This window comes from Andrographis paniculata, unplaced genomic scaffold (genome assembly GCF_009805555.1).
Source record: "Andrographis paniculata isolate CXL003 unplaced genomic scaffold, ASM980555v1 Contig52END, whole genome shotgun sequence".
Classification (NCBI taxonomy): domain Eukaryota; kingdom Viridiplantae; phylum Streptophyta; class Magnoliopsida; order Lamiales; family Acanthaceae; genus Andrographis; species Andrographis paniculata.
The window spans coordinates 1,846,980-1,859,072 of NW_026137587.1; the positions used below are offsets into that span (position 1 = coordinate 1,846,980).

Here is a 12,093-nt window from a genome sequence, read left to right on the forward strand (position 1 = left end):
CACAACCCTTTCGCACTCTTTATTTTGCAATATACATTATAAAGAGAGTTAGAGAGACTACCTAATATAGCATTTCTTGTCATGTAGTCTCTGTGTGCCCACGATGCATAATTCATACGTCTGCTGATCCGTACTGGGCTCTGGGGTGATTGGGCCATCGTGCAACACGAACATGTCAAACCCAATCGCAGTCAGGTAGAAGAGCATCTTCTCCTGCCATCTCTTAAAGTCCACTCCCGTGAATGGTTGTGGAATTGTACATGGGGCATCATCCGCCAAGCCCAGGACCAACAGTTTGGGCCGCGAATGAAGCAGAGGGTGCGGCCACAAACCCAGGAAATCCCCCATATCCCCCAGGGGCAAATCTAGAAAACAAAGGGCTGTCCATAAAGGGAACTGGCCCAAGTGAAGGAGCAACTACGTTGTTTGCGGGTTCCGGCGACTCCTCCGGCGACTCCTCCGGTGACGGCTCCGGCAACATCTCCGGTGGAGATTCCGGCGACTCCTCCGGCGACATCTCCGGTTGCGGCTCCAGCGACTTTTCTGACGGCGGTTCCGGCAACTTCTCCGGCGGCGGTTCCGGCGACTTTTCGGGCGGGGGTTCCGGTGACAGCTCCGGCGGAGGTTCCGGAGACTTCTCCGGCGGAGGTTTCGGCGGTGGCTCCGGCGACGACTTCGGCAGGGGTTGACATTCTCGCAAAAGTACTATCTAATTTTCGATTGTTGGAATATATGGGTATTGCGAGAATAAACGTGAAACCGAGTCGATGATGGATCCTCTTTCCGAAAATTAGATACGCCTCGGTAGTGCCTCCGGTGGATGGCGTTCTACCCCAAAGATAAAACGGTTTCCGTCTCCAAAGAGAGTGGCACCTCTAATCGTTGGAGCTCCGGCGAACAAAAACGAGAGAGGAATTGAGCTGGGGAGGCTGCCGGGAAAGCTAGAAGAGAGGAGAGAAGGAAGAGAGGATTATTTGTTGTTGGTTATTAGAATAAAGGGGGAGACCCTTTATATAGGCGTCTCCACTCGACCAAAATGGCAGAGGATTAATTACGATCATAATTACGACCTTAATTATCGACGTAATTAATTATGAATTCAAACCTTCCGTTTGAAGCAGTTGTAATTGATTCTAATTACAAACCTTTGGTTTGTGACAATCGTAATTTATTCTAATTTCAAACCTTCCATTTGAAACGATTGTAATTTATTCTAATTGCAAACCTTCCGTTTGAGATTATAATAAATCTATCCAACGGATAATATTTTATCCAAATAATATTGCGACTTAGGCCATATACCCGGGTTTAATTTGGAGTTGCACAATTTGGTTTGTCTCAATACAGGGAAAATAGCCAAAATATTAACCAAACCCCATACACAAATAAATAAATAATTATATTAATTTGGTACACGGATCCATCGTATTTTCACTCACAAAATAATCGATTGCAGATAACCGATTATCCAACAATTTTCAGATCCCCGGGATCAAATGGCAGCTAGCCTAGTCGTCCAATCCCTCCCCAAACTTTGCCTTGGATCCTGCTGTCTCGACGAGTAAAATTAAGGCCTGTTGTTATCGTATTTTTTACTCTTTAATAGGTCTTTGCTAAAATGGACATTTAAACTTGAAGCTGCCAACGATTCAGTCTGGTGGATCACCTGGGTTCTTTACCGTATGCTGGATGCTCACCAAAATGGCCCTGCTTTATTTTTGACTTAGGATTAATTTTGTTTGTAATTAGTTTTTATTTTATTTTTTTTATGCCGTGGAAATCCATTATATATTTTTTTAATAACGTGAAAATCCGCAGCCTCTATCCAAAAGTGCGCACTGAGTAAATCTCTGATCGAACCTAATACCCTACAAACTAGACTCAACAGGCATGTGTAGCAGATGACCTTAGGTGTTAGGAGCTTGAAACCATAACCTCACGGTCACCTGTTCAACCTCCACACCACCAGAACATCATTTACCGGACTAATTAGTCTTTATTTTTAATTAGGCTTTGGTGGCTTGCCTCTGTTCTCGTATGCCGGCGTAGTTTTGTCTCTTTTTGTTCAGGGTGGACTGTCAATCTTGTGCTTACTGACCTCCCTCGATTTTCGGGAGCTCTGTAATTATTTTACCTACTCATTTATATAATTCTTTTCATCTTACCGATAATAAAAACAAAACATCTGATAAAAATAAAAAAATAAACTTTATCAACCTATATACAATCTAAACATATATAAAAAAAAATTAAATAGCTAGAATATTAAGAAAGAAGAAAAACATGCAAAATACCACACATGATCCTAATCTATTAAGTTATCCGGTCTAACATGTAGCAGCATTACACAATGGTATTATATACACTCACAAGGAACCAGTAATATTTGTTTGGAGGATTGAATAATAAAAATAATATTTTAATTTGATATTTTAATTTTTTTTAAAAGAAAATTCATTTTTATGAATAATATTTCATATAAAATCTTGGCAAAATTATCCATAACTCCCTTATGGTTTCGAAACTCAGGATAAATTCTTCATTTACTTTAAAAATTGCATGGTATCCCTTTATACTTTAAAATTTTTTGCATAAAACTCCACTGTGGTTTTAAAACTAAGCGTAAATCCCCACTTTACTTTAAAAAATTGCATGGCGCTCTCTTATGCTTTAAAAAATAATGCATGAAACCTCCGCCATGCAAAACATACAGATAGAAAATCACCTTCTCATCATAAAGGGAGTTTTCATGGGGGTGGGGTTTCATGCAACGTTTTCGGAAAGTATAAGGGGTTGTCATGCAATTTTTAAAGTATAAAGAGATTTTACACTGAATTTCAAAACCACAAAAGAATTACGAGCAGTTTTAACTAAAATTTTTAAACAAATAGTACGACCTAATAGATTAGAGTTTGTACCAATACATATATGCATTGGTGATAGCTATGATTGAGGGCCCTAAATCAGTGGTCGATATCAACTCACTTCAAGAGTAATATGCTCGTGGTAAGCTACAAAACTGGACCTCCAAATGTGGGCCTGTATATCTACAAAACATCTATCAAAACTCACGATGATATTCAATAAATGTTTTAATAAAATGCAGCCCTATATATAGAGTTGTTGGCTTTGTTCTTTTATCAAAATTTTTTTAACACTTTTTTTTTAAAATCAATATACTATAAATATTTATTATTTATATATTATAAATATTATTTTTTATATTTTATATAAAAAAATATTCTTTTAAATCAAACTATACCCAAACACAAAACAAACACACCCGTCATCTTTTATGAAAATTATAAATGAAGCTTAATAACTACTCTATTTCTTATTTAAATTTACATTAATTTTCTCATTAAAAAAATGAATTTTATTTTATTTTTCATTAAAAAATATTTTATTTTATTTTTTTATATTTTTCACTGTCAAAAGGTAAAAACTAACATTTATTAATCATTTTTTTTTTTTTGTTAAAAACTCTGTCCTCAACATTTGAGCATATATTTTAATAAGAGAAATAATGTGGGTTTCTTCTCAGAGCAATTGTAATGACTCTGTTATATAAAACTTTTAATGTCAGATTAGAAGTTTTTTTTAAGACTTCTCAAAATACATTACATAATAACTTTTATTTTAACGGGAAAAAATTGAAAATTTTGATCAGGCCATGGTGCGGAAGAAGCCCAATTCAAGTCATTCTTTGATTTTTTTATGTCTTTCTCTCTCCTCTACCTTGTTTCTCTCTCCACGTACTCTCTTTTTCTCTTTTCGTTTTTCTTTCTCTCTCCATCTTTTTTCTTTCTTCATTTATATTTCTTTCTCTTTCTCTTTCTTCCTCATCTCTTCTCTCTTTTTTTTTTCCTTTTCTTTCTTCTAAAATGAAGCTACTGTATTGCTTCTCTTTCTTTATCAACAAATGCATGATATTACTTGGACATATTAGATAATGATGCTTCCTTTTTATAGTTACCATTGCATTTTGTTGTTAAACATTCAAGATGGATAAACCATATATATACAAGAAACACACGAATTTAACCAAAGAACTTAAAGAATCTTTTATTAAACGAAAGCTACTGCTCGAACTCAGTTTACCTAATCGAAAAATAATCCCAACACCTACTGTAATGCACAATAACAATCCAAACACAACCGACATCCACGGAAATGCAACAAACATGCGAACCAAACCAAGATCTAAGGAAAACATCAACGATTTAAGCCTAATCCCTCCCAACAGACAATATAATCAATACACTGTAAAGGAATGCTCGAAATGGCAAATCGAACCGAGGAACAGCCTCAGCACAGGCTGTTTATCAAAGAACTCAGCCGAAGCCTTCAAATTGCCGGACAGATCACTGGAGAAACCCAAGGAAGATCGCTGGAATCGCCGTTGCGGGTTAGGGCTTTTAGAGAGAGGAATCGAGAGTCGGGGAGAGAGAAAGTGTGAGAGTCAGAGTCAGAGTGAGTGATGTCATGAACCGGGTAGAAGCATTATATATATTGCACTGTTTTGGACCGGTTCGGTTCTTTTGGGCGGTTCAGCAATGGACCGCCGGTTTCACAAAGAACCAGATTTGGTTCGGGTTACTGGATCCGGGTTTCAGGTTGTGCAGGTCTGTGCATTACCGGCCTCACTTGTCAGTGGCCAAAAATAACTCCACAATCTCCACCTTTTTGGGCATGGAGAAAGTGGCACATCATGGGTGTCATCACGGTCCGAGCTTCAATTGCTTTCAATCTTTTAACCTGCGGACTTACTTAGCAAGATTAGAATTCTCAATTTTTTTTTTAAAAAAAAAAATTTCATGGCAACATAGCAACATAAAACAGACCAATGCAGAAAACAGAACAGAAACCCAAAAAAATTTTAACTTACAGTTTAAAAAAAAACCTAATCAAAAGTATCGATATACACTATTTTCTTATACAAGTTAAATTTTGAAAAAGACAAAACCTTAGTTCTCATGTCCGCAGGGTTTATATTCAGTTGGAATTTTTTCAAGTTTCAGAAGACCTTTTGACACAATATCACGTATAAAGTGAAACCTAACGTCTATATGTGTAGTTCGGTCATGAAAAACTGGGTTTTTACACAGCTGGATCCCCGATTGACTATCTGAAAAAAATAGTTACATCATTTTTCAAATACCCAATTTCGCTTAACAATCCTTTTAACCATAAAACTTCTTTTAGAGCTTCTGTTATAGTCACATATTCAGATTTGGTAGTAGAAAGAGCAACTGTATGTTGAAGTTGAGACTTCCAACAAACACATGAACCACATAGTGTAAAGATATAAAATGTAGTTGACTTCCTAGAATCTCTATCATTAACATAATTAGAATCCACATACCCATTTAGTTTAATCTCACTTATGTGTTTACCAAAGACTAAACCAACATCAATAGTACCAACCAAATACCTAAACACACATTTTAAAGCATTCCAATGTTCCACACCCAAATTAGCCATATAGCGACTCAAACAAATAATGGCATATGCTAAATCATGCCTAGTACACACCATTAAGTATATGATTGAGCCTATGGCATTAGAGTAAGGAACATTCTTCATGTAAATTACATCATTTTCAGATTTTGGACATTGATCTTTAGAAAAAATAAAATTAGACGCTAAAGGGACTGATTAGTATTTTGAATCACACATTGAAATTTTTTTTAGAATTTTCTTAACATAAGTGGAATGGTTAAGAAAAATATATTATCCCTTCTATTCTTCACTATATTCATATCAAGTATTACTTTTGCATCCCCTAAATATTTCATATCAAATTTCTTGCTTAAACAATCTTTCATATGATTTATTGTCTCTAAACTAGGACCCATCAACAACATATCATCAACATACAACAGCAAGAACGTAGGGTGTTTACATGCTATCTTAAAATATAAGCAATGGTCAAAGTTACTTCTAATGAATTCCATAGATCTCATGCATTCATCAAATTTTCAGTTCCATTGCCTAGGGGACTGTTTTAATTCATAGAGTGATTTCTTTAAGAGACAAACATGATTTGTTTTATTTTTATCAAGATAACCTTCCGGTTGTTTCATGTATATCTTCTCAATTAAATCACCATGTAAAAATGTTGTTTTTACATCTAATTATATCAATTCCCAATCAAAATAAGCAACAAAAGTAAGCATGCATCTTATAGTGGAATATTTAACAACAGGCGCAAATATATCATTGTAATCTATACCTTCTTTTTTAGTATACCCCTTAGCTACTAACCTAGTTTTAAATCTAACTCTATTTTCATTTTGTTTGACTTTATATAGCCATTTACATTCAATTACAGAATAGTTAGGCAATTTTTGCACCAAATTCTAGGTATTATTATCCTTTAGAGATTTAATCTCTTTATTCATAGCCTTAACCCATTCATTTCTATGTTTTGCATTCACCTCATTATATGACTTTGGTTCATTCCCATCTAATGACTCAAACATATTATAAACAAATGAAGTAACATCAAAGTCATTTAACCTAGATGGAAGCCTAATTTTCCGCCTACTTCTATCCATAGTTAGTTGATAATTCTCAAGATTATAAAGTTCACATCCAGCAAGATCAGAAGCTGAATTCTCACTCAAATCTCTAGGGCTGAAGCCTGGATCAGAGGCTGAATCCTCCTCTGTGCTGTAATCTGGATCAGCACTGGCTGGTTCAGAAACAACCACATTTGGAGCCAAATTTTCACTTAATTCAGCCTCTTCTTTGGCTGAATTAGAATGAATTTGCTCCACCTCACTTTGAGTACTATTTGAGTTACTTATCACCGAATTATCATCAATTATAGATTGATTTTCTTTCAAACAGGGCATTTCACTTTCATTAAATGTTACATCTCGACTAATAAATGTTTTAAAACCAGGCTTTGAGTTTAACCACAACCTATATCCCTTTACTCATTCGGGATATCCTAGAAAGACACATTTCTCAGCCCTAGGCTCAAGTTTATCACTTTAAAACACGTATAAACGCTGAACAGCCAAAGACTCTTGAATTTAAAAAATTTATATCCCTACCACTCCAAATAGACTCGGGACAACCACCTTTTAAAGGTATTGAGGGAGATCTATTTATTAGGTAGGAGGCTGTTGATTCATATATTCCTAATTTTCTTATTACTGAATCAGCCAAGTTCAAGATAATACAAGATGATGCAAGTTCATCCAGCTCATTCCTCATTGCAGCAAGAATGTCAGTTGTTGGATCAACATCCATTGCTTTTATTAACCTTTGAGTTACAAGAACACTTCTCATTTTTTTTTCCAAATAACAAAATCAGTTTTTCCATCAAATGGTTGTTTATTAAAATAGGTTTGATTTGCCATTTTACAAATTTTAAAGGTAAAACTCACTGTAATTTTCAAAACAACCCAGACTTCACACAAAATCGGTTTTAAAAATAACAAACCAGATTCTGGTTTTGCTTGGCTAAGCCAGAATATGCAAACAACTTCAATTTTGACTTATTAATATCATCCAATCCTTGAGTTAGTTTCTTTTGAATACCAACTTTTAGGGCAGTTAATATTACTAATAGAAATAGTTATTTAACTGATTCAAAACAAGACTTGACAACTAAACACACAACTATCACAACAAATCACTTAACAACCAACTAAACAACCAACAGCCACAACCAATCACTTAACAATCAGCTAAACAACCAATCACTGAACAATCAACTAAACACAAGCACAACACTCAATTAGCACATTAACAACTTGTATTTAAACGAAATTTTACTCACTCCTTGCTCTGCAACAATTCTTTGGCTTTCTTTTCGTAATACAGGTCACTTAACCTATTAAAACTTGTTCACTGCGCACTTAATACACGAATTAGTAAAGTTTGGATGGTTTAGCTAAAAGGAAACCATACAAATCAACCAATATATGGGCGATTTCAAGTCTTAATCTCCTACAAGGCTAACTAAAGCCTATACAAGGAGAAAACAAAATTTACAGGGGTGTTTAAACACCACTTCACAAACAAGTTTTAATTTTGTAATGTTCTCAAACAAGATTTTGCACTGACTCAAATCTATTTACAAAAAAACTTTCTGGTTTTTACAATGAAAACAAGTTGTTCACCATTAAAACTCAATTTTCAACTTTCCAATAAACTAAAATGACTTACAGCCTCTGATACCACTTGTTGTTACATATTCAAGATCGATAAGCCATATATATACAAGAAACACACGAATTTAACCAAAGAATTTAAAGAATCTTTTATTAAACAAAAGCTACTGCTCGGATTCAGTTTACCCAATCGAAAAATAATCCCAACACCTACTGTAATGCACAATAACAACCCAAACGCAACCGACATCCACGGAAATGCAACAAACATGCGAACCAAACTACGATCTAAGGAAAACATCAACGATTTAAGCCTAATTCCTTCCAATAGACAATATAATCAATACACTGTAAAGGAATGCTTGAAATCGTAAATCGAACCGAGGAACAGCCTCAGCACAGGCTGTTTATCAAAGAACTCAGTCGAAGCCTTCAAATCGCCGGAGAAACGCAAGTAAGATCGCTGGAATCGCCGTCGCGGGTTAGGGCTTTTAGAGAGAGGAATTGAGAGTCGGGGAGAGAGAAAGTGTGAGAGTCAGAGTTAGAGTGAGTGATCTCATGAACCGGGCAGAAGCATTATATATATTGCACTATTCTGGACCGGTTAGATTCTTCTAGGCGGTTCAGCAATGGACCGCCGGTTTCACAAAGATTCGGATCTGGTTTGGGTCACTGGATCCTGATTTCGGGTTGTGCAAATTTGTGCATTATCAGCCTCGCTTGTCATTGGCCAAAAATAACTTCATCACAGTTGCTCTTAAAAAGTTGGAAAAATTGAGTTTTAGTTTGGATTGAAATTGAATTTTATAATAAGTTTGAAATTTTGTGTTCCTTTAAATTTGTAGATTTAGTTTAAGTTTTGAAAATTTTAATGTATATTGATTTGATAGGTAATAATATAATAATATAAATATATATTAAATTAATAATTATATAATTTGAATATTAATTTATATTAATAAAAAATAAATTATTTTATATTTTTATTTATTTATATAATATAAAATTTTATTTTTTATAAATTGATATACATCTTGTATATATTTTATTAAATTTTAATTATTAAAATAATGAAATAATTAATTTGTTGCAACTGTATGGTCGTTCCAAGCGAATGCAGTTTGCTGTGTGGGTTTTTGGACAAAATCACTTAGGTCATCCACATCGGTGAGTTTCTCGAAACCCACATGTCGGATAAAAAAAAATTAAAAATTAATTTTTTTTCATGTCAGCGTGTAGAGTTGGTTCCTTCTGTAGCGTCCTCACAAAACTCTAACATGGGTGTATTCTTGTCATGGCAAAAGAAAAATATTTTTTTTAGTTATCTTTTATACATTATATTTTTATTATATATATATTTATTAATAATTTTTACATTTTTATATTTTATAAAATTTTATTCTTTAAAATATGATACCAATATTAATATATTTTTGTTTAATAAAATTTTAATTAAATATAATTAATTAATAATAATAACAATTTAATTTTCTAATTATTTTATAATTTATTCATTAAATTACAAAAATAATTAAAATATATATAATTACTGAATAAATAATTGAAACAAAAATAAAAATAATATAAATTACAACATCGGATCGGATGTAAAACACATCGTAATAATATTAAAATCGACAAACATAACATAATACATAATGACCTAGAAAATAAAATATAAAAATCAATAAACATAACAACATACATAATAACCTAAAAAATAGAATATTAAAAGCAATAATATAACAACATAGATAATTAATCAGTTAATTAAACAATTTGTTGAATAATTTGGTCTTCAACTTTTTCTCGTCTGCATCCAAATTTTCACCTCTTCCCAAAAAAATATTAAAATTTTCAAACTTTTTTACTTGGATAAGATCAATATTCTTCTTCATTTTTTCTTCTCTCATGCAGACCAGTTTCTGACATATCGAAGGCCTAGGGCAAAACTTAAAAAGGAGGCCCCTACCAAATAATTTTTTTTTAAAAAATAATAATATTTCAGTTTTACAAAATATGCTTAATGCAAAACAAATTAAACATTAAACAATACAACTCAAAATATTTAAACCAACTATTAATATTTTGGATTATTTCATCAACTTCATATATTTTGCCGCCAGCCATGTTACCATATTTTGTTTCTTATTTTATGAGAGCTATTTTTACTGTATGTCTGCAGAATATAAATAAAAATACATAAGTATTATATAAAATTACTTCTCCTAGAATTTTTTTTTTTAATGCAAAATCATTAATAATATTATCAACATCAATGGTTTCTAGCATTTCTTTTTCAATAGATAACATAGCTAAACCATTCAATTTTCTTGTGACATAGATGACCTCAACTAAGTTTTCGGTAACTTTAATTTATAAAAACTTCACCGTTACATGAATGGTTAATAAAATTCGTTAAGAAATTGAAATGTTTGTATAACAATCAATAGCTCTAATATATTCAAGAATTTCAATAGGCGAATTTAAGTTATCTGGTAAAGTAACTTATAAAACTTTTTATTCAGTAATAAAATTTTCTAAATCAACATCACATAAATCATTATGAGATAAACTATTCGAAAAAAAACACTCTATTTTCAAAGTTTATCATCATTCAAAGATTTAAGCTTTTTAAAATTAAACAAAATTAAAAAATACTATTAAATTTGCTTAATTATTCATATCTCTTATTTAAGGATGTAATAGACATCAATAGATTTAGTTTAAGTTTTGAGAATTTTAATGTATATTGATTTTATAGGTTATAATATAATAATATAAATATATATATATATATTAAATTAAATTTATAAAATTAATAATTATATAATTTGAATATTAATTTATATTAATAAAAAATAAATAATTTTATATTTTTATTTATTTGTTATAAATTGATACACATATTTGTTATATATTTTGCTAAAATTTAATTATTTAAAATAATAAAATAATTAATTTGTTGCAAGTTGCATGGCCGTTTCAAGCTGCATGCATTTTGCTGTATGGGTTGTCGGACAAAATCACTCGTACCTATTGATGATAGGTGTCAGAAAAAGAAGGATATAGGAGGTTTGGTGCCTTTTGTGATAGGTAAATTATATTATATTTTTTTATTTTAGTAAAAATATATAAAATATTATTTATTTATTTATTATGTCAGATTTGATGGGTTAATATAAAGTTTGCACGAATATCATCTTGTGTAAATTTGATGTTTGATTCTAAATAAATACCTAAATTACACAAGTTTTATATAAATAAAAAAAAAGTAAAATATTTTAAATAATTTTTTGAATAAAATAATTCTTTATTTTATAGTTTTTTTTTTTAGATAAATTGTCTGTTCCACCAAAGATGATCATTTTTTATTTCTGGTAAATTTATCAATTTTAAACACACTTAAGCAAATTACAAATAAATTAATTAAATTTCTAATATCTTATACGATTCACTCTTTTTTTTTTTTATTTCCATCTCTCTTCAATTAACAAATATTTTTATTTACGCATAAAACTTTCTACTTTTTTTATAAAATTAATTTATGGTAATGATAAATAAATCTTTTATTTCTATTTTTTATTTATTTGTATTACTCCCTGCATCCCATAAGTAAATATCCATTTGCTTTTTGAACGTAGTTTTAGAAATATTAGTATTATATTGGGATATAGTAGAAATAAAGTAGAAATGACTAAAATAACCTTATTAGTATGTGTGATATAAAGATAATGATATTTGTGTAATATATTATAAGTTGTAAGGGTATTTGTAATGTTAGGTAGATAGTACAATTACTAAAAAAAGAAAATGGATACTTTGTTATGGGACGGACTAAAATAAAAAAATAGATATTTTGTTATGGAACCAAGGAAGTATATAAAATTTTATTGTCTACAAAATAATATCAAGATTATATATATTTTTATTGAGATATAATATTAAAAATATTTAAATACAT

The 12,093-nt window shown here is 31.3% G+C and overlaps 1 protein-coding gene across 1 annotated transcript; it reads left to right on the top strand.

Moving 5' to 3' along the window:
- The first annotated feature begins 242 nt into the window (after positions 1-242).
- LOC127254375 (uncharacterized) lies at positions 243-689 on the top strand. The gene has a single exon (XM_051279465.1). The coding sequence runs from the start codon at positions 243-245 to the stop codon at positions 687-689; it is 447 nt and encodes a 148-aa protein (XP_051135422.1).
- The last annotated feature ends 11,404 nt before the right edge of the window (positions 690-12,093 follow it).

Coding starts and splice junctions, on each gene's coding strand:
- LOC127254375 (XM_051279465.1), top strand. CDS start 243: ATGGTTGTGGAATTGTACATGGGGCATCATCCGCCAAGCCCAGGACCA.